The 24,143-nt window shown below is 43.2% G+C and overlaps 1 protein-coding gene across 6 annotated transcripts in view; it reads left to right on the top strand.

The window, feature by feature from the left end:
• Positions 1-17,881, top strand: part of LOC115162870 (fibroblast growth factor receptor 2) — a 115,074-nt gene extending 97,193 nt beyond the window's left edge. For all 6 annotated transcript variants that reach the window (XM_029714369.1, XM_029714350.1, XM_029714359.1 and 3 more), the window contains 4 exons: positions 3,172-3,242; positions 13,010-13,147; positions 13,777-13,882; positions 16,217-17,881. In XM_029714369.1, the coding sequence (XP_029570229.1) occupies positions 3,172-3,242; positions 13,010-13,147; positions 13,777-13,882; positions 16,217-16,381 (480 nt within the window). In that variant the 3' untranslated portion in view covers positions 16,382-17,881. The remainder of the gene's footprint in view (positions 1-3,171; positions 3,243-13,009; positions 13,148-13,776; positions 13,883-16,216) is intronic.
• The last annotated feature ends 6,262 nt before the right edge of the window (positions 17,882-24,143 follow it).

The raw sequence follows: 24,143 nt of genomic DNA on the forward strand, positions 1-24,143 counted from the left end.
GCGCCCGTCCAGCGCTCTAACGTCCATGGGAATGGAGAGAGGCTGAGTGGGGATGCCCAGCTTGGACGCCAGGGTCGCGTCCATAAAGCTCTCATCGGCCCCAGAGTCGATGAGTACCCGGAGAGATTTTGATTGGTTCCCCCACAGCAAAATGGCATGAAAAGGGGTGCGAGTAAGGGAAGAGGAAAAGTTCTCCCTATGGCCCACCAGAGTACTCGCTCCTACCGGTGAGCCTGGTCTTTTAGTGGACAGGTAGAGACGAAATTGCCAGTAGTCCCGCAATACAGGCAGCCTAGCTCTGCCTAGTTGCATTGGCTCAGGAAGAGGTGAATCGGCAGACTTCTGAGACTCTCGGGGGAACTCGGGTAGCCTCGGGTTCTCTCGGCAACGGCGAGGACTTCCGGGATGCCTCGGAGGCGAGGTGTAATCCTTGTGCGGGCAAAATCAAATCTCCTCTCCTTCCTTCATTCCCGTAGTCGCCCATCAATCTGAATGGTCAAGGCAGTGAGCAAGTCGAGATCCGTCTGTAGTTTCCGGGCTGCAAGCTCGTTCTTTACTTCCACTGAAACTCCGTGCTGGAGCATGTCGAACAGTGCTTCCGGGTTCCAGGCACTCTCAGCTGCCAATGTGTGGAAATCCCCCGCATTGTATGCCACACTGCAGGAGTCTTGCCGGAGCATCAAAAACTTTCTTTACCACCGCCACAAACTCCTCCAGACATAAGCATACGACTGACTGTTGTTCCCATACTGCCGAAGGCCAGGCGAGAGCACTTGCGGACATTAGCGTGATGAGGTATGCTATCTTAGAGCAGGGGAAGGAGGAGGGCTGCAGCTCGATGATGAGGGAACACTGAGCAAGAAACGGCCAACAGGTGCCCGACTCTCCATCGAAGTGTTCCGGGGTGGCCGGGGAAGTGGAGCTGCTAACAGCCGGGTTACTGAGGGGCTGGGAGGTTACCGTCGTGATAGTCTGCCTAACAGACAACCCGCAGAATTGCTCCAGCAATGTGTTCAACGCTCCGTCATGGCATTCAGCCAAGGTCTGGAACCTTTCCATCAGATCACAAAGCAACTCCTCGTGCCTTCCGATGGTGGCTCCTTGGGGGGAGGGGGAGTTGCAGGGCTGGTCCGAGTCTGCTGGGTCAGTCAAGGTCAGTTCGTACTCTCACGTTCCAGGGAAGACCCAGATGCAGACAGTGTCAAAGTAACAAAAGTTTATTTGCTAGAACAGGGGGCCGTCAAAGCGACAGGTCAAGGGCAGGCAGAGGTTGGTAATCCAGATCATACTCCAAAGGGTACAGAACGGCAGGCAGGCTCAGGGTCAGGGCAGGCAGAATGGTCAAAACCGGGAAAACTAGAAAAAAGAAACTAGAAACAGGCAGGAGCAAGGGGAAAACCGCTGGTAGGCTTGACAAACAAAACGTACTAGCAACAGACAAACAGAGAACACAGGTAGAAATACACTGGGGATAATGGGGAAGATGGGCGACACCTTGAGGGGGGTGGGGACAAGCACAAAGACAGGTGATCCAGATCAGGGTGTGACACTATGCAACTTATTATGTGACTTGTTAAGCACATTTTTACTCTTGAACTGATTCAGGCTTGCCATAACAAAAGAGTTGAATCATTATTGACTCATGATATTTCAGCTTCTCATTTGTTAAAAATTTTTAATTTCTAAAAACATAATTCCACTTTGACATTATGGGGTATTGTGTGTAGATCAGTTACACAACACCTCAATTTAATCTATTTTAAATTCAGGCTGTAACACAACAAAATGTGGAATGTGTTTATACTTTCTGATGGCACTGTAGATAATGAATAGCCTACAAAACAAAGACAAAATGGTTTTGAAATAATCTTGCATAACTTTGATAGGAGCGGGACAATCTGCAGGCAGACACAAATAAATGTCTTATCAATATTTATTTACAGTCAATGTTGGAACCTAAACTATAGCCTATCATATTTAGGAAGTTAATTTCCACGGAAAGACCATTGCACGTGCTCATCCATTCATACAACATACAGGTTTCATTGAGACCAAACATAGGCACATTTGATCTCCCACGCCCAACACAATAGAGAAGAGCTAGGTTACTGAACTTGAAGCAAAATTATCATTTGAGAGTTTGTAAATATTGCGACAGAGCTGCTTTTAATACAATAGATAAGAAAGACAACTCTTCTAAATAATCTGTGGACCCAAAAATATTTTCATCCCAAAGTTATCTGTCTGACCACCCGCTCCCACCCACAGCATGAAAAATGCAGACTGCACCGCAATGCTCTCTGTCGGGCCCGCAGCTCTCTAACTGGAGGTTCCCAGGCCATCAGTGAATGCAGTGCTTCTATAGAGGCTTTGCACTAGTTTGTGTCTCCTCTCTTGTACCTTCACTTCCATAGCCACTTGTCCAAACAGACCAAGAGAGATACTGAAATAGAGGGAGAGCAACAGAGTGCTTGACATCTCCATAGCAGACCCCCAATAGCATTCATCTGATTCCCACTGTAGAGCACAGCACAGCCTGCCCATCCTCCTTTAGTATGCATGGCTGCCTTTTCATTACACGCTGAGAACCTAGCCTAGTTGAAAACAACAAGAACCACAAAAACAACAAACCACAGCACAGCATGAGCCATAGACAATGGGTGATTGTGATGATGATGATAATCACCAATCCATCAGTCTTTACAATAGTATGTTCTAGTCTTGGAGAAATTAAAAAGGTAGGCGCAGAACTAATGTTAATCATCATCATGCTTATCATCTTCCCCTACCTTTCTATTACCCATTCTAAAATAATTTCTCCTACACTGTAACTTCAGTATGCGTGAATGTATTTGACCCTGCTTGTCACTTAGCTATCCATGCTGCAGTGTTTAATGGCATGTAGCTATAAACTCTGTCTTTATCGGCAACCCAGTTTATCTGCTAACTGCTATAAACGTGTGACAGTACCTCTGGGAAATCCGTATTGATATTCCCAGATCTAATGAGATTCTTGGGAATACCAGGAACCTGGAAGAGTGCATGAATTAAAAAATTCTGATTGGCCAAGAAATATTGGTCATGAAATACCCTGTCTGTGTATAGATATTTAAATGTTACCTTTTTGACCTATTGACCTTTGACCTGTGTGTGTGTATGTGTCCTCCTCAGGGTCGTCTCCCGGTGAAGTGGATGGCTCCAGAGGCGCTGTTTGACCGTGTGTACACTCACCAGAGTGATGTGTAAGTACTGTACCTTGGTTTTACTCTCTCACACACACAATTCGCTTACTGTTTTAGAAAGAGGAACGCAGCCTAAACTGTGTTCATTAGGCACCCAACGTAAGAAAACCTGTTAAAACCAGGCGTTTTAAAAAGTTTTCCATTGTGTGCCCTAATGAACACGACCCTGGCATATACACTGGCTGTAGCTTTCTGATGCAAATTGTTTTGCAGTGAGACCCAGGGGGTAAGAGGTTGGGCTGGTGGTGGAGGAATGGGTACAGGAGGTTAGTGAGGTGATTTGGTGGTGGCGGAATTAGGGGGTGCAGGGGGATTTGTTTGGTGGGTGGGGTGTGTGTGTACTGGCCGGCCCGTTGGTGAAAGGGAAAGTTTCACACGGCCTGATGCTGTTACTAATCTGCCTGTCTTCAAAGCCTCTGGAAGGAGCCAGAGCCCACCTCCCCCTGCCCTGTACTTAAGTCTCCCCTAGGCCTCCTTCAATTCAATTCTAAATTCAAATGTATTTATAAAGCCCTTTTGACATCAGCAGATGTCACAAAGTGCTCATACTGAAACCCAGAATAAAACCCAAAGAGCAAGTAATGAGGATATCAGGGGGATATGCAAAAATCACATTTAGAATTCAAATCAAATAAATGTTATTGGTCGCGTACACTTATTTTGCAGATGTTATCACAGGTGCAGCAAAATGCTTATGTTTCTAACTGCAACAATTGGCAATGGCACACCGAGCCATTGCCAACTGAAAGTTACGGTCCCGAATGAAAAAAAAATCTGTCTTGGGTCAAGATCTGGCAGAAAAGCGGATGATGCACACGTAATTTCAATAGCAGGTGATTTTATCTTTAATTTGGGCTGAGCAAGTAGCCTACAGCATTCATACAGACATTGAAAAGTCAAATTCAAGGACTTTTAAGGACTTTTTCAAGTACTTAATTGTAATTTTCATGGACCTATATTTTATATTGAATTGTTGTAATAGCCTTTAGAAAGAAATCTCCCCCCAAAATGTATGCAAAAAAGTATGCATTACCACTTAGAGAATAATGCATGTTTTATTAAGCCTTCCCAATGGCATTATGCATTGACATTACAAAAAAAAATGTTTTATTCTAAAACATGTCAGAATAGAGTGGGTATTGCCTGACTAAATAAGACCGCATGCAACAGTAGATTTTTGAATGAAGTCTGTGGTAGCTAGTCAGTTTCTCCATTTGAAATGAAAGAGTTATTGTATCATGTTTTAAAAATGAGAAAGTGAGCAAAAACTGTGTTCCCTTTGTAATGGAACGCTTTATATGGAAAACCAAGTTGAAGCCTACATTCAGTGTTGTCTTGCTCATAATAACCAAACATTTTTTTCCAAAACGAGAGCAACAGACTAGCGCAGCACCCGTTAATTGAAACAGCGGAAAACAAATGAAAGCGGTTACAAAAAACTAATTGGAGCAGTAGAACTTCTAAATCGGCTTCTATAACTTCAAGGACTTTTTAAGGACTAAATAGCCTAGAGTAAATGTCTGATTATCAAAGTAGACTGTATTGCGCATAGCAAATATTCAACCAAGACTGAACTTGTTATACCTGGTTTGCATACACAAAAAGTTCACTGGCCCAAGCGGGCCACTGACGGGGATGATCAACTGGCCCGGAAAGTTTCCCAAACCTCCCTGGGGCTAGCGGGCAGCCCTGAATATCAAGCCCTGCTATCTGAGATACCTACTGCAGCCCTCATCCTCCACATACAACACCCGTTCTGCCAGTCACATTCTGTTAAAGGTCCCCAAAGCACACACATCCCTGGGTCGCTCCTCTTTTCAGTTCGCTGCAGCTAGCAACTGGAACGAGATGCAAAAAACATTCAAACTGGACAGTTTTATCTCCATTTCTTTATTTATTAAAGACTCAATCATGGACACTCTTACTGACAGTTGTGGTTGCTTTGCGTGATGTATTGTTGTCTCTACCACATTGCCCTTTGGGCTGTTGTCTGTGCCCAATAATATTTGTACCATGTTTTGTGTTGCTACCATGTTGTTGTTATGTTGTGTTGCTATCATGCTGTGTTGTCATGTGTTGCTGCCATGCTATGTTGTTGTCTTAGGTCTCTCTTTATGTACCGTAATTTCCGGACTATTAAGCGCACCTGAATATAAGCCGCACCCACTGAATTTAAAAATATATATTATTTTGAACATAAATAAGCCGCACATGTCTATAAGCCGCAGGTGCCTACCGGTACATTGAAACAAATGAACTTTACACAGGCTTTAACGACAACACAACATGGCTTGTAACAAAAATAAATAGGCTTTAACGAAACACGGCTTGTAACAAAAATAAATAGGCTTTAACGAAACACGGCTTGTAACAAAAAATAAAAAATTACCAGTAAGCTTTAGTTGTCTTTTTGCACTGAGTCAATTCCTCACGCTGCTGTTTCCAACGTCTTATCATCGACTCATTAAGACCAAGCTCCCATGCAGCAGCTCTATTTCCTTTTCCAACAGCCAGATCAATCGCCTTCAACTTGAAAGCTGCATCATATGCATTTCTCCGTGTCTTTGCCATGATGAGGGTGACAAAATGACTACCGTAATCAGAATGATGGGAAGTTTGAGAGCGCTCGATTTAATTTAAACAGTAAACAAAAAAGTTGTTTGACCTTAACCCGTTCGGCAATTTCATTGGTCTAATGAAAGCTTCATGCCGCCAAAAAACTGAGCACGTCACAGAATGTTTTTTTTGGGGGAAAAAATTGAAAGCGGGAAAAATCCATATATTAGCCGCGTCATTGTTTAAACCGCGAGGTTCAAAGCATGGGAAAAAAGTTGCGGCTTATAGTCCGGAATTTACGGTAGTGTTGTGGTGTTTCTCTTGTCGTGATGTGTGTTTTGTCCTTTATATTGTTTTTTTAAATCCCAGCCCCCGTCCCAGCAGGAAGACTTTTGCGTTTTGGTAGGCTGTCATTGTAAATACAAATTTGTTCTTAACTGACTTGCCTAGTTAAATAAAATACAAATAAATAAATAAACGTGTGAAATAGGACAAATATAAGCACCCACCATAGTGTGTTTTGGTTTGTTTTTGCATTTCACTACGATGCAGCCTTTGTATAAACACTAGCCATGGCCAGGTGTACATGCGTGCACTCATGCACACATGCGCGTGTGTATGCTTGCAGTTGGATCTGTTAGTGTGTATATACAGTTGAAGTCGGAAGTTTACAAACACTTAGGTTGGAGTCATTAAAACTTGTTTTTCAACCACTCCACAAATTTCTTCCGGTGCTGACAGAGATGGCCGCCTCGCTTCGCGTTCTTAGGAAACTACGCAGTATTTCGCTTTTTTATGTAATATTTCTTACAATGTTACCCCAGGAAATCTTAAGTCTTATTACATACAGCCGGGAGGAACTATTGGATATAAGAGCAACGTCAACTTACCAACATTATGACCAGGAATACGACTTTACCGTAGCGGATCCTCTGTTTGGTCCACCACCCAGGACAATGGATTGGATCCCAGCAAGTGACCCAAAACAACGGCGCCACAGAAGGGGCAGACGGAGCGGTCTTCTGGTCAGGCTCCGTAGACGGGCACATCGCCGGGGGCTCCTGAGTATACTACTCCCCAATGTCCAATCTCTTGACAACAAGGTAGATGAAATCCGAGCAAGGGTTGCCTTCCAGAGAGACATCAGAGATTGTAACATTCTCTGTTTCACGGAAACATGGCTCACTCGGAATACGTTAGAGTCGGTACAGCCACCTGGTTTCTTCACGCATCGCGCCGACAGAAACTAACATCTCTCTGGTAAGAAGAAGGGCGGGGGTGTATGCATAATGATTAACGAGTCGTGGTGTGATCATAACAACATCCAGGAACTCAAGTCCTTTTGTTCACCTGACCTAGAATTCCTTACAATCCAATGCCGAACGCATTATCTACCAAGAGAATTCTCTTTGATTATAATCACAGTCGTGTATATCCCCCCCCCCCCCCCCAAGCAGACACCTCGACGGCCCTGAAAGAACTTCATTGGACTCTATGTAAACTGGAAACCACATATCCTGAGGCTGCATTTATTGTAGCTGAGGATTTTAACAAGGCTAATCTGAAAACAAGGCTCCCTAAATGTTATCAGCATATCAATTGCGTGACCCGGGCTGGCAAAATTCTGGATCATTGTTACTCTAACTTCTGCGACGCATACAAAGCCCACCCTCGCCCTCCTTTCGGCAAATCTGACCACAACTACATTTTGTTGCTCCCAGCCTATAGGCAGAAACTAAAACAGGAAACGCCCGTGCTCAGGTCTGTTCAACGCTGATCCGACCAATCTGATTCCACACTTCAAGATTGCTTCGATCACGTGGACTAGGATATGTTCCGGATAGCGTCGAACAACAACATTGATGTATACGCTGATTCGGTGAGCGAGTTTATTAGCAAATGCATCGGTGATGTTGTACCCACGGCGACTATTAAAGCCTTCCCCAACCAGAAACCGTGGATTGATGGCAGCATTCGCGCAGAACTGAAAGCACGAACCACTGCTTTTAATCAGGGCAAGGCGACCAGAAACATGACCGAATACAAACAGTGTAGCTATTCCCTCCGCAAGGCAATCAAACAAGCTAAGCGTCAGTATAGAGACAAAGTAGAGTCGCAATTCAATGGCTCAGACACGAGAGGTATGTGGCAGGGTCTACAGTCAATCACGGACTACAAAAAGAAAACCAGCCTCGTTGCGGACCCCGATGTCTTGCTCCCAGACAAACTACATTTCTTTGCTCGCTTTGAGGACAATACAGTGCCACCGACACAGCCCGCTACCAAAACCTGCGGGCTCTCCTTCACTGCAACCAACGTGAGAACAACATTTAAACGTGTTAACCCTCGCAAGGCTGCCGGCCCAGACGGCATCCCTAGCAACGTCCTCAGAGCATGCGCAGACCAGCTGGCTGGCGTGCTTACGGACATATTCAATCAATCCCTATCCCAGTCTGTTGTTCCCACATGCTTCAAGAGGGCCACCATTGTTCCTGTTCCCAAGAAAGCTGAGGTAACTGAGCTAAACTACTATCGTCCTGTAGCACTCACTTCCGTCATCATGAAGTGCTTTGAGAAATTAGTCAAGGATCATATCACCTCCACCCTACCTGACACACTAGACCCACTCCAATTTGCTTACCGTCCCAATAGGTCCACAGACGACGCAATCGCAATCACACTGCACACTGCCCTAACCCATCTGGACAAGAGGAATACCTATGTAAGAATGCTGTTCATTGACTACAGCTCAGCATTTAACACCATAGTACCCTCCAAACTCGTCATTAAGCTCGACCCCTCCCTGTGCAACTGGTCCTGGACTTTCTGACGGGACGCCCCCAGGTAGTGAGGGTAGGTAACAACATCTCCACCCCGCTGATCCTCAACACCGGGGCCCCACAAGGGTGCGTTCTCAGCCCTCTTCTGTTTTCCCTGTTCACCCATGACTGCGTGGCCATGCACACCTCCAACTCAATCATCAAGTTTGCAGATGACACTACAGGGGTAGGCTTGATTACCAACAACGACGAGACGGCCTACAGGGAGGAGGTGAGGGCCCTCAGAGTATGGTGTCAGGAAAACAACCTCACACTCAACGTTAACAAAACAAAGGAGATGATCGTGGACAGCAGAGGGAGCACACCCCTATCCACATCAATGGGACAATAGTGGAGAAGGTGGAACGTTTTAAGTTCCTCGGCGTACACATCGCGGACAAACTGAAATGGTCCACCCACACAGAAAGCATGGTGAAGAAGGTGCAACAAAAAACACTCAAACTTTTACAAATGCACAATCAAGAGCATCCTGTCGGGCTGTATCACCGCCTGGTACGGCAACTGCTCTGCCCACAACCGTAAGGCTCTCCAGAGGGTAGTGAGGTCTGCACAACGCATCACCGGGGGCAAACTACCCGCCCTCCAGGACACCTACACTACCCGATGTCACAGGAAAGCCAAAAAGATCATCAAGGACAACAACCACCCGAGCCACTGCCTGTTCACCCCGCTATCATCCAGAAGGCGAGGTCAGTACAGGTGCATCAAAGCTGGAACCGAGAGACTGAAAAACAGCTTCTATCTCAAGACCATCAGATTGTTAAACAGCCATCAATAACATTGAGTGGCTGCAGCCAACATTCTGACTCAAATCTCTACTGTACTCTATACCATCTACTGCATCTTGCCTATGCTGTTCGGCCATCGCTCATCCATATATTTACAGTGCTGTGAAAAAGTACTGTCCCCTTTCCTGATTTCTTTTTTTTTGCACATTTGTCAAACTTAAATGTTTCAGATCGTCAAACAAATTTGAATAATACACAAAGATAACCCAAGTAAACACAAAATACAGTTTAAGTGACAATTTTATTTATTAAGGGAAAAAAGCTATCTGAACCTTCATGGCCCTATGTAAAAAAGTAATTGCCCCCTAAAACTAATAACTGCAATCAAGTGTTTGCGATAACTGGCAATGAGTCTTTCACATTGCTGTGGAGGAATTTTGGCCCACTCTTCTTTGCAGAATTGTTTTAATTCAGCCACATTGGAGGGTTTTCGTGCATGAACCGCCTTTTTAAGGTCACGCCACAGCATCTCAATCAAATTCTAGTCCGGACTTTGACTAGGCCACTCCAAAACCTTCATTTCTTTTTTTTAAGCCATTCAGAGGTGGACTTCAGCTTGAGGTCACAAACTGATGGCCGGACATTCTCCTTCAGGATTTTTTGGTAGAGAGCAGAATTCATGGTTCCATCAATCACAGCAAGTCATCCAGGTCCTGAAGCAGCAAAGCAGCCCCAGACCATCACACTACAACCACCATATTTGACTGTTGGTATGATGTTCTTTTTCTGAAATGCTGTGTTACTTTTACGCCAGATGTAACGGGATGCACACCTTCCAAAAAGTTCAACTTTTGTCCCGTCAGTCCACAGAATATTTTCTCAAAAGTCTTGTGGATCATCAAGATGTTTTTTTTGCCAAAAGTGAGACAAGCCTTTGTTCTTTTTGGTCAGCAGTGGTATTCACCTTGGAACTCTGCCATGGATGCCATTTTTACCCAGTCTCTTTCTTATGGTTGAGTCATGAACACTGACCTTAACTGAGGCAAGTGAGGCTTGCAGTTCTTTAGATGTTTTTGTGGGTTCTTTTGTGACCTCTTGGATGAGTCGTCGCTGCGCTCTTGGGGTAATTTTGGTAGGCCGGCCACTCCTGGGAAGGTTCACCACTGTTCCAAATGTTCTCCATTTGTGGATAATGGCTCTCACCCTGGTTCGCTGGAGTCCCAAAGCTTTAGAAATGGCTTTGTAACCCTTTCCAGACTGATAGATGTCAATTACTTTGTTTCTCATCTGTTCTTGAATTTCTTTGAATCGCGGCATGATGTCTTGCTTTTTGAGATCTTTTGGCCTACTTCACTTTGTCAGACAGGTTCTATTTAAATGATTTCTTGATTCAACAGGTCTGGCAGTAGTCAGGCCTGGGTGTGGCTAGTGAAATTGAACTCAGCTTTCCAAAAAATGTGATTAACCCTAGTAAATTCATGATTTAACAAGGGGGGCAATTACTTTGTCACATAGGGCCATGAAGGTTCGGATAGCTTTTTTCCCTTAATAAATAAAATGATCAGTTAAAAAGTGCCTTTAAACAGCCTTCAAAATTCAACAAAATTATGTCATGGCTTTAGAAGCTCCTGGTAGAATTAATTGACATAATTTGAGTCAATTGGAGGTGTACCTGTGAATGTATTTCAAGGTCTACCTTCAAACTCAGTGCCTCTTTGCTTGACATAGGAAAATCTAAAGAAATCAGCCAAGACCTCAGAAAAATAATTGGAGACCTCCACAAGTCTGGTTCATCCTTGGGAGCAATTTCCAAATGCCTGAAGGTACCACATTCATCTGCACAAACAATAGTACATAAGTATAAACACCATGCGACCACACAGCCATCATACCGCTTAGGAAGGAGACGCATTCTGTCTCCTAGATATGAATGTACTTTGTTGCGAAAAGTGCAAATCAATCCCAGAAAAACAGCAAAGGACCTTGTGAAGATGCTGGAGGAAACGGGTACAAAAGTATCTATATCCACAGTAAAACTAATCCTAAAGACATAATCTGAAAGGCCGCAAGCAAGGAAGAAGCCACTGCTCCAAAACCGCCATAAAAAAGCTAGACTACGTTTTGCAACTGCACATGGGGACAAAGATTGTACTTTTTGGAGAAATGTCCTCTGGTCTGATGAAACAAAAATAGAACTGTTTGGTCATAATGAACATCGTTATGTTTGGAGGATAAAAGGGGAGGATTGCAAGCCGAAGAACACCATCCCAACCGTGACGCACGAAGGTGGCAGCATCATGTTGTGGGGGTGCTTTGCTGCAGGAGGGACTGGTGCACTTCACAAAGTAGATGGCATCATGAGGAAGCAACATTTTGTGGATATATTGAAGTAACATCTCAAGACATCAGTCAGGAAGTTAAAGCTTGCTCGCAAACCAGGTACAAACCTGACTCAGTTACACCAGCTCTGTCAGGAGGAATGGGCCAAATTTCACCCAACTTATTGTGGGAAGCTTGTGGAAGGCTACCCAAAACGTTTGACCCAAGTTAAACAATTTAAAGGCAATGCTACCAAATACCAATTGAGTGTATGTAAACTTCTGACCCACTGGGAATGTGATGAAAGAAATAAAAGCTGAAATAAATAATACTCTCTGCTATTAATCTGACATTTCACATTCTTAAAATAAAGTGGTGATCCTAACTTACCTAAAACAGGGAATTTTTACGAGGATTAAATGTCAGGAATTGTGAAAAACTGAGTTTAAATGTATTTGGTTAAGGTGTATGTAAATTTCCGACTTCAACTGTATTTACATGGGCCAGTGGAATGACAATAGGTGAGCGATGGATTCAAAGTGTCATTGAATGGAGCAAAGGGATGTGTTAACAAACAGAGAGATGCAGAGGGAGAGATAGAAAGAGAGAACAAACGCAGGGCCAGTTATGTCAACAGATCGATGGAGAGAGAACCACAGGAGCAAATAAAAGATCACGGTGTCTTTGTGTCGTGTTGTGGCCTCTGGGTCACTAAGGTAGGCGTGTTGCTCTGTGTGTGTGTGTGTGTGTGTGTGTGTGTGTGTGTGTGTGTGTGTGCCGCCTTTCCCTGCGGGTGCTATAATACACTCTTTGTAGCTTCCAACTCACACACTGCCATGAAGAGTAATCTTTTATTTAACCTTTATTTAACTAGGCAAGTCACTTAAAAACATATTCTTATTTACAATGACGGCCTACCACGGCCAAACCCGGACAACGCTGGGCCAATTGTGCACCGCCCTATGGGACTCCCAATTGCGGCCGGTTGTGATACAGCCTGGAATCGAACATTTATAGAGAATGGTTAGCGGAATCAATTAATTCCATTGATTCCATAATTAATGGAATCAATGGAATGATGTAGCTGTAAACAATTACCCTTCAACCCTTTGTTTCTCTGAGCAGTAGCAGTTGAAATCGTGTAAAAAATAAGAAAAAATAAGTCTAGTACTTCATTGCCATCAATTGTTATCACTTGTATGTATGTATGTATGTATGTATGTATGTATGTATGTATGTATGTATGTATCAATGGATGCATAACATGATAATAGTAATGAAAGCATTAATGTTGAATATGTGTGTTTTGTGTTTTTCTTCCCAGCTGGTCATTTGGGGTGCTGATGTGGGAGATCTTCACCCTCGGGGGTTCTCCGTACCCTGGTATCCCCGTAGAGGAGCTCTTCAAGCTGTTGAAAGAGGGCCATCGTATGGACAAGCCTGGCAACTGCACCAATGAGCTGTATAATACAATTTTTATCACTTTATCTCATACACACACATATGCAGGCAGGCAGAAACACACATGCACAAATGTGCACACACACACACACACAAACCCTACTGGGGTCCCCACCCTCACCCCATCTCTATCAGACCCATGATCCTACACAGCAGGCCTGGGCCTGTATCAATGTTGTCATTCACAATGGGCCCTTTCCAGTTACACAGCACATAATGTCACTGCCTGCACTGTTCGACTGCCTGTCGGACCTAATGTTCTCACACTGTACTAGAAATCCACAGTGGAGACAGACAGACCTAGGATAGGATTGGTATTGGCATGCATTTGTCTTAAACGTTAGAGTGCAGAGAAATAGAATAGAGTGCAGAGAAATAGAACCAGCATAGCTCTGTGTTTGGATTGGCTGGTTCATACCTTGACACCTAGGCTCAGAGAAATAAGTCTTTATCATCTCACCCACTTTTGACAGGCAATTGGACAATGATTTTAGAAATGTGCATCAGTCTGTTGAATGGGTGGCATGGCATGTGTTTTGGAAAGAAAAACAATGAAGTACTTTTACTAACCATTCATACTCCTTGTTTCTCTCTCTCTGCTCTCTCTCTCTCTCTCTCTCTCTCTCTCAGGTACATGATGATGAAAGACTGTTGGCATGCCATCTCCTCCCACCGGCCCACCTTCAAGCAGCTGGTGGAGGATCTAGACCGCATCCTCACCCTGGCCACGAATGAGGTGAGGGCACAAACCAGAGTCATTCCACTTCACCTTTTCGTATCTAGAATCTGGAGCCAGAGCAGTTCACTTACTTCCAGGGTTGGGGTCAATTCCCTTTCAATTCAGGAAGTAAACTATTTTTTCTGTTGAAAGGCATTGAGTAAACATGGAATTGGAATTTCAGTTTACTTCCTGAATTGACTGAATTGAAATGGAGTTGACCCCAACCCTGCTGACCTTGTATTCGTGGAAGTACTTGGTCAATGAGAAGTATGACGTAAAAGCATGTCAGGCTTCTCTCCTAAAAGCTTGGAAAAAGGTGAACACGATACAGCTCACGGACACTCCAATTGCCAGGGCAAGCAAAGTTGATCAACACTTTTTTTAACCAAGAATGTTGAAAAGCATTAGAAGGATCCTGCGTTGGCTGACACATGACCTTTACAATGACCAGAAAATGGCTGCTTGATTCAAACCAGGCCCCAGAGCTGTGGCCATGGCCCACTGATGTTGCCCAATCATCAAAAGATACTCTGAGCTATTCCTCGCCTCAGAATAATGGCTTGTGTTTCTTTCCGTTCCCCTCCTGTTGTGTGTGATATCCATGCGCGGGCCTGAAGAGGGGCTGTGGATGGAAATATGCCAGGGCTCGTTTGGCTTCAGACTGGGCCTCCATAGATTATGCCAAAATCTCCAACTTCAGTGTTTCAGAGTTTGAACTTTTGAAATGTAATAAAGCGCCTTTCTTTTTTTCCCTTATTTTTAAACCGCTCTTTAGTAATGTGAGACGCCTTGTGTTGAGCTGAGAAATGGAAGCCAGCACTCGTTTTTATAAGAACGCTCAAACCCCAACAACGCTTCTCTTCTTCCTCCCAACTCACTCTCAACTATTTCTTAACCTCACAACTATTCCAAAAGCTGCCACAAAAGACAAGAGAAAAAAAGGAGGGAGGAGGGTGCAGGGATGAAGATGAAAAGAGCAAAAACAACTGCAAAATGCTGGTTCAAGTAAAAAAAAAAAAAAGCCCTAACATTAGAGATTCTCCAGTATTTTTGTGTACTTTTTAGCCAATTGTTTTGAAAGTAAACTTAAGGGCCAAAAATGATCCCCATAAATGGTTACTATGTCACATATGTGCAGATATATGCACCATGTCATTGCTCTCTCTTCTCACTCTGCTGTGTGTTCATCTTGCTAGCTGTCACTCAAATGGCGAGGGGCTGAAGCTCATTGGCTAGAACTCGAATTGCAAGGGGGTTGGCACACATGGGGGAAAATGTAGGGAAAATGGCACAGAACAGCTTCCAGGAAAAACCCTTGCTTTCAAATGTTGTGGCTAATTGAGGTAAAACAGTAATTCTGATCATAGATTATGGATGTATGAACTACAGATTGGCACATCCAGCTCAAAGCAGGAGGTTTAAAAAATACTTAGTAGTTGCCAAAGTTCCGGAGCATGTCTTTAATAACATAATTTACGTTTTGTATCTTTTCCTTGGTTTTTGGGATATTTTTTTTCAGTCATTTTCCTACTGCGCTCAAATCCACGTTCCAATTTCAGATGTCAGGTTTGTTCTGATTGTGCTGGGTAGTGACGTGAAGCAGAGCAGTATGGATGAAGCCCAGGGTTGGGTATCCCTCTGTTTCAGTTTGAACAGTCTCTCTCTCTTTCTTTCTTTCTTTCTCTCTCCTCTCTCTGCCCCCCCCCTTCTCAGTTTGAACGCTCTCTGGTCTCTTATCTTTTTCTCTCTCTCTCGCTGTCTCTGGTCTTTTTTCCTCTCTGGTTTCTCTTTATCTCTGGGCTCCACACCCTCTCTCTACCTCTCTCTCCCCCCTTTTTCACTGGTCTCTCTTTTCTCTCTCTGGTCTTCCCCCTCTCTTTCTTTCTTGTTCTCTCATTCACGTTCTCTCGCGCTCTCTGGGTGTTCTCCCTCGCCCGCCCAGACACATTGAACCATTTTATACTGAGACTAACAGCAACCAGGTCAGCATTGCTCTATGTGAACTGTGCTGGAAAGTTCCCCTCTCTTTAGCCCACGCCCCATTTATGAGGTATTATTCATCCACATATTTTCATACGGATCCGGTATCAAATCGTTTGCTCTCCTGGCGGCAACATTTTTCATAAATCCGTCCAGTGTGATTTGGGAATAGTTTATATTTTGCATAAATAAAATAATGAAAATGATACACTCCACAAGATCCTCTCCACATGTCCGTCACTGTCCTCCTGAAACTGTCTTCATGCCAGTCTCTATTTCAGTATTTTCCATTTGTCTCTCTCTCCTCTCTCACTCTCCTCTAAACATGTGAGTGTAATAGTTCTACCTTCTCACCCTGTCTGTGTATAGGAGTATCTGGACCTGTGTGCCCCAGCGGAGCAGTATTCTCCCAGCTTCCAGGACACACACAGCTCCTGTTCCTCCGGTGATGACTCCGTGTTCTCCCATGACCCCCTGCCAGACCAGCCCTGCCTCCCCAAGTACCAGCACATCAATGGAGGCGTCAAAACATGAGCCCTGCCCTCCTCAATCCCCCCCATCCAGCTCCAGCCTGACCTACCCCTCCCCCCCACAAAGCGACACTTCCATAGAGAGAAAATTAGATATACCCCCACCACCAACCCCACAAACCTCCTGGCTCCCAACCCCCTTCTGGCTCCAAATGGACTAACGGACCCAGATGGGACTGGGCTGGTGGCAGTGCTGCTTTTAGAACTGAACACACACACGTTTGCACACACACTCATACACATGTTCAAGGTCTTAAGGAGAGGACCGGGACCCTTCATCAGTGTTCCTCTTGACTGACTGAATGAATATCTGTTCCCAAGGGTCCACCTCCTCTTTTTTCTTGCCGTTTTATTTGTTCCGGTTGTTTTCCACAAGAGTTTGGAATTTACTATTTTTGCGTTTCATGATTCCATTCCGTTGGCTGCATTCCAAGACTTTTGCTTGTTCCCAGAGGGAAAATATGGACCGTAATGAACGGAAAAAACAAGGGACTCATAAAGAGGACGACAAAATAGGAAACTGAAAGGACTGAAAGAAAGAATCAACTAACAAAAACAGATGAATAGGAGAAAAGCGCATACAGACACTGCCTCTTCTTTATATTTTGTAATATTGTCTTATTTCTTCATACCTTCTCTTGATAAGCCCACACACTTATTATTGTTATGGAGAAAAATAATACGCAGTATATAGGGCTGGGTATATTTGTAAATATATTCAAATATGTATAAATATATATTATATATTTACAGTGAATTATTTTTTGTATGGACTCCAGAATTATTCCCCCTCTCCCCTCCCCTCCTCCCTCATTGGGTTTGAGACTGGTGTGTCATCACCCAGGTTATGTTTCTGTTCACTTGTGTTCTTTTAAACACAACACACACAAATATAGGCATGCACACACATACACATATACGCACACACACAAAAACACACACACTCTCACTCTCATTCAATGACACAGTGGAGTATTGGCTTTCAGGGAAAGAGGTAGCTTGTTAATTTATTGATTTTTTTTAAAAATGAAAACAAAAAGATTTAAAAAAAATTAAATAGAAATAGTAAGAAAGATATAATGCTATTAATGATGCTGATATTAAATAATCCATTATGTTTATTATCGTAATTTAAAATTCTCATTCAGAGATAACAGAAACAAAAGCTATTTTTAGTAGTGGGTGTTTGAAAGTACTGTACATTTTATTGTCTGCTAATCCCTTTCTTATGTAGATAATGCAGTTTCTATCCAGTCATTTTACTCTATCTTAGGTTTGCATTTGAAATTATATGATTTCTGGATATTTATATATGATTGGAAAAAAAATGATTTTGGAACTACCCACTAGCAATCTGTGAGACTCCAAATTAACACCAGAGGGTTCAAAGCTGAAAAACAAAAGTATTAAATCATTCAAGTATTTTTTTTTCTACTGGACCAAGTTTAAGATGTTCTTTGCTAGTGTTCTTGACACATTTGCAAAATTAAAGATGGAAAAATAAGTGTTTGTGTTGATTTCTATTTTGTGTAATCACACTATTCAGTCAAAAGTTACTAGTTTCTGCGATCTTGTCATGTCCTTGAGAGAGAAAAGAGGTCTGAGAATGGCTATATTTATTATCAACTTAATTGATAATGGTTGTGTTCATATAGTTAATGGCACTGTATTCATATAAGCAAAGAAATAACATTAATAGCAACATACAGCAAGACAATGGCATAAAAAAACTGAGTTGGTTAAAGTATCACCAAATTAATTCAACTTTAATTAAAATGTATGATAATTTTGCCTGCCAGTCTATAGGAGGGGTGGGGGAATGATGTGTCTAGTTGTAGGGCCTGGAAGGAAGTTAGGAAAATTGCCCAGAACAGGGTTCGCTGGAGCTGCACTGTTGAGGCCCTTTGCTCCTTTAGAAGCTAAAAAGAATAAGGGCTCGATTCAAACTGTATCGCGGAAGATCTGTGGTTTGGCACGATTGAAATGTATAAATGCAATGTTCCTGCGTTCACAGAGACTACATTCACGGTACATGCTGCATATGTCGCCTCAATTGGAAATTACCTTTAAATTTCAATCGCACTATTTTATTCATATTTTTATTTAACTAGGCAAGTCAGTTAAGAACAAATTCTTATATTACAATGACAACCTACCCCGGCCAAATCCTCCCCTAACTATACCGCGGATCTTCCGCGATACGGATTGAATCAAGCCCTAAGTCAAGTCAAGTTGGAAGGCCAACGATTGTTAAGAGTAGACATTAGCAATTACATTCTTTAGAGTAAATCTTAATTCCCTCACCCTCAGTAACCACGTGTTGACTTGTCTTGCTCTGAGAATCTCAGAGTGCACTGCACCCTCACCCCTGTGACTCGATGGCTCCTTCTTCCACTCAATGTGTTCTCTCATGCCCCTGTAACCTGAGAGGGCTTGGAGGGAAAAGTGGGGAAAAACATTTAGCTTTTTCCACCGAATAGAGGGAAACACTGAAAGGCCAAGAAGAGCCCTACAGGATTGGAGGAAAGAAAAAGTGGCAGAGTTTAACCACAGAGCCATACACCCTTCATTATGGGGTGTAGAGAAAGAGAGAAAGGCGGTGGTGTTGGCCGGATATCCATACTGGCTTTAGCTCACTATTATCAGCACCAAGGCTCAGCCGCTCTCCATTGTCCTGTGGGCTGGCTATACACAGTCCTGGAGAGGCCAGGGGGTGGGGTGAACACACTCCAAGGAGGAGGTTGCATATTGAGACTGGAGAGAGTTTAGAGTGCTCCTTATACACAGAAGTTCAAAGCTATCCCTAATGCAATGAAACATTTTTTCCCGAAATTACTGACAGATTGAAAGAAGTTGTTATTTTAAGACCACACACGGATAAAGTATACAGACATTTCCTTGCAACCTATATACTACGCAGTTACTGTACCTTTAGTCTCTTCCCACAGCCTCTGCATGGAGCTCCATGAGTGGCAAACGAGACCAATGTACCTTTCGAAAAACACAATTCTAGAACTGTACATTATTTTATTATATTATTCTGGACATTCTGTGAATTTATTGATATCACATTTATTATTTTGGTGAGGTATCCATATATTGTTTTATAAAACTGCACCCCAGGGATGATTGCAAAATAGGACTTTCTGGTTTAGAGATTATCTTAAACCCTGACCACCACACCCAGACAAAGTGTTGGCTATCCCATAGAGGGGGCTACAATATTATGGCATAGCAATCAGATGTCCTTTGTCCTCGTCTTGTCGTGTCCCGTGTATATATATATATTTACATATTTTCTTCGCATATCTTTTTATATATATTTTTTTCAAAAAACTCAATTTCAAAACACTCTCCTGCAACCCGCCTCACCAATTAAAATAAATAAATATATTATTTACCTCAAATCGGAAATCCACAACAGAAGCTAGCCAGAAGTTAGCCAGTTCACTAGTTAATGTTAGAATTCAGCTAACCACGGTTGGCGGTCATCAGCTATCCCTTAGCTCGAAAAGCTATTGCCAGTTTTGTACAACGCGACTCAGACCAGAGCATACCGGACCTATTTTCTCTCCATATCCCCGGATTTCTACCGCAAGCTCTGGACATTTACACCTGGATCTTGCAGCTAGCTAGCTGCTATCCGAGTGACTATTGGCTAATGTCGGTCCCGGAGCTAACATCAATTATTCCGGAGCTAGCCAGCTGAAGAGTTTCATCAGCCACTCCTGGGCTACAATCACCTATCCGAACCCGTTTTACTGCCGATGCGGAGCCCCATCGGCCCTTCACGACTGGACTACCGACGTTATCTGCCCGAGGGAGTTATCCAACTGGCCACTCCGTCGCGACGTAACCTGAACGCCCATTTGCAGCCAGCTAATCGTTAGCTGTCTTATCGGCTGCTATCTTAATAGGTCTATCGGCCAATTTTCTTGGGCCACTATAACAATAACTATAACTATTTTGCAAATTGGATTGGTCCCCTCTACCACACGGAACCCCACTAATCTATCGACGGAAACGCATGAGGTGGCTAATAACAGATCATCTTCTGCCAACTTGCTACCCATGGCCCGGCTAGCTGTCTGAATCGCCGTGACCGCAACCAACCTCACTACTCACTGGACCCCTTTGATCACTTGGCTAAGCATGCCTCTCCTTAATGTCAATATGCCTTGTCCATTGCTGTTCTGGTTAGTGTTTATTGGCTTATTTCACTGTAGGACCTCTAGCCCTGCTCATTATACTTTATCCAACCTCTCAGTTCCACCACCCACACATGTGATGACATCACCTGGTTTCAATGATGTTTCTAGAGACAATATCTCTCTCATCATCACTCAATGCCTAGGTTTACCTCCACTGGATTCACATCCTACCATACCTTTGTCTGTACATTATACCTTGAAGCTATTTTATCGCCCCCAGAAACCTGCTCCTTTTACTCTCTGTTCCAGACGTCCTAGACGACCAATTCTCATAGCTTTTAGTCGTAACCTTATCCTACTCCTCCTCTGTTCCTCTGGCGATGTAGAGGTGAATCCAGGCCCTGCAGTGCCTAGCTCCACTCCTATTCCCCAGGCGCTCTCTTTTGATGACTTCTGTAACCGTAATAGCCTTGGTTTCATGCATGTTAACATTAGAAGCCTCCTCCCTAAGTTTGTTTTATTCACTGCTTTAGCACACTCTGCCAACCCGGATGTCCTAGCCGTGTCTGAATCCTGGCTTAGGAAGACCACCAAAAACTCTGAAATCTCCATCCCTAACTACAACATTTTCAGACAAGATAGAACGGCCAAAGGGAGCCGTGTTGCAATCTACTGCAGAGATACCCTGCAGAGTTCTGTCCTACTATCCAGGTCTGTACCCAAACAATTTGAACTTCTTTTAAAAATCCACCTCTCTAAAAACAAGTCTCTCACCGTTGCCGCCTGCTATAGACTACCCTCTGCCCCCAGCTGTACTCTGGACACCATATGTGAACTGATTGCCCCCTATCTATCTTCAGAGCTTGTGCTGCTAGGTGACCTAAACTGGGACATGCTTAACACCCCAGCCATCCTACAATCTAAGCTTGATGCCCTCAATCTCACACAAATTATCAATGTACCTACCAGGTACCACCCCAAAGCCGTAAACACGGGCACCCTCATAGATATCATCCTAACCAACTTGAAAAGGGTCCTACGGGTGGTTGAGTGAATCCGGTAGACGTGAAACTGCGAGAGTTAGTACTAAAGGCAAAGATTGGAGCAACAGAAATTTGAACTTGAGTACAAAGAAAGGGAACAGGAACATGAGTATGCCATTCGATTAAGAGATGATGTAGAACTGAAAGCACTACGAATCCAGTCAGGCCATCCTGCACCCTCAACAGAGTTTGATCTTGGTCGGAACAGCCAACTTGTACCGCCTTTCAATGAAAAGGAGGTGGACGTATATTTTACTGAGTGGATTGTCACATCCCTAAAATGGCCGTGAGACATTTGGTCACTGCTCCTCCAAAGTGTTCTTGTGGGAAAGGCTCAAAGTATATGCCGCTTCATTTCTTGACCAGAGTCCAGATTATGACACTGTTGAAGCTGCTCTCAAATCAGGCTTACGAGTTGGTCCCAGAGGCATACAGACAACAGTTCCGTAAATTAGGAAAGACAGAATCTGTGCTGTTGTGCGCACAGCAGCAGTTTCCGTGCTGCTGTGCAGGTTGTTGCTAACGTTACGTTGCTTACTGCCAACTTAATTTTTTATATTTTATGGCTTGGGGCAGTATTTCAATGTCTGGATGAGAAGTGTGAGCAAAGTAAACTGCCTGTTACTTAGGCCCAGAAGCTAGGATATGCATATAATTGGTAGATTTGGATAGAAAACACTCAAGTTTCCAAAACTGTTAAAATAATGTCTGAGTATAACAGAACTGATATGGCAGGTGAAAACCTGAGGAAAATCCATCCAGGAAGTAGAATTCTTTTGATGTGGGTATTTTCAATTGAATGCCTATACAGTGTCTAATGGGTTAGGACCCAGATTGCAGTTCTTATGGCTTCAACTAGATGTCAAGTCTTTAGACATTGTTTCAGGCTTATTTTCTGAAAAATGAAGAAGAATGAGACCTTTTTGTCAGTGGACTGAGGAAGAATGCAGAGCTGGTTTGCGCGTGACCGATTTTGCGCCCTTCGTTGTTTTTCCTTTCTATTGAATACGCTATTGTCCGGTTGAAATATTATTGATAATTTAGACAATTGACAACCTGAGGATTAATTCTAAACATCGTTTGACATGTTTCGACAAACCTTACCAGTACTATTAGGATGTATTCGTCTGCATGTTTTGACCGCCTTGGAGCCAGTGGATTACTGAACAAAATGCGCCAACAAAACTGAGTTTTTGGGATATAAAGAGGGACTTTATCGAACAAAACAAACATTTATTTTGAAGCTAGGACTCTCGTGACTGCAACCATATGAAGATCTTCAAATTTAAGTGATTAATTTTATCGCTATTTCTGACTTTTGTCATTCCTTTACTAGGTTGTAAAATGTTTGTATGCATTTGTAAGCGGGGCGCTGTTCTCAGATAATCGCATGGCATGCTTTCGCCGTAAAGCTTTTTGAAATCTGACAAAGCGGCTGGATTAACAAGAAGTTAATCTTTAAACCGATGTATAACACTTGTATTTTTTATGAATGTTTATTATGACTATTTCTGTATTGAATTTGGCGCTCCCTGAATTCCCTGAGTTCCCTGAATTCCTAATATTCTAATTTTACTTTGACTTTAATATTCAAATGGAAAAGTCCACAGACCCACTCCAAAAGGCATTCGGAGCCATCAGACTCTGTGGGTTTTGTCAAACATGTCTCCGGACCAACTCACTGCCACAGTCATACTCTGGACCTAGTTTTGTCTCATGGAATAAATATTGTGGATCTTAATGTTTTTCCTCATAATTCTGGACTATCTGACCACCATTTTGTTACGTTTGCAGTCACAACAAATAATCTGCTTAGACCCCAACCAAGGATCATCAAAAGCCGTGCTATAAATTCTCGGACAACCCAAAGGTTCCTAGATACCCTTCCAGTGTATACGAAACGCTTCAGTCTGGTTTTAGACCCCATCATAGCACTGAGACTGCACTCGTGAAGGTGGTAAATTACCATTTTTAATGGCACCAGACCAAGGCTCTGCATCTGTCCTCGTGCTACTAGACCTTAGTGCTGCTTTTGACACCATTGATCCCCACATTCTTTTTGGAAACCTAAATTGGTCGACACATACAAGTTCTGGCCTGGTTTAGATCTTATCTGTCAAAGATATCAGTTTGTCCTCTGACACATCAATTGTAAGTTTGTGTTCCTCAAGGTTCTGTTTTAGGACCACGGTTGTTTTCACTATATATTTTACCTCTTGGTGATGTCATTTGGAAACATAATGTTACCTTTCACTGCTATGAAGACGATACACAGCTGTACATTTCGATGGGAAAGAATGTATGAAATGTATGCATTCACTACTGTAAGTCGCTCTGGATAAGAGCGTCTGCTAAATGACTAAAATGTAAATGTTAACATGGTGTAGTCCAAAAATGCCCTCCCTGGAAGGCTATGTTTCAGACATAAGGAAGTGGATGGCAGCATGTTTATTACTTTTAAACTCGGACAAAACAGAGATGCTAGTTCTAGGTTCCAAGAAACAAAGATCTAATGTTGGATCTGACAATTAATCTTGATAGTTGTACAGTCTCAAATAAAACTGAAGGACCT

Source organism: Salmo trutta, chromosome 2 (genome assembly GCF_901001165.1).
Source record: "Salmo trutta chromosome 2, fSalTru1.1, whole genome shotgun sequence".
NCBI classification, from domain to species: domain Eukaryota; kingdom Metazoa; phylum Chordata; class Actinopteri; order Salmoniformes; family Salmonidae; genus Salmo; species Salmo trutta.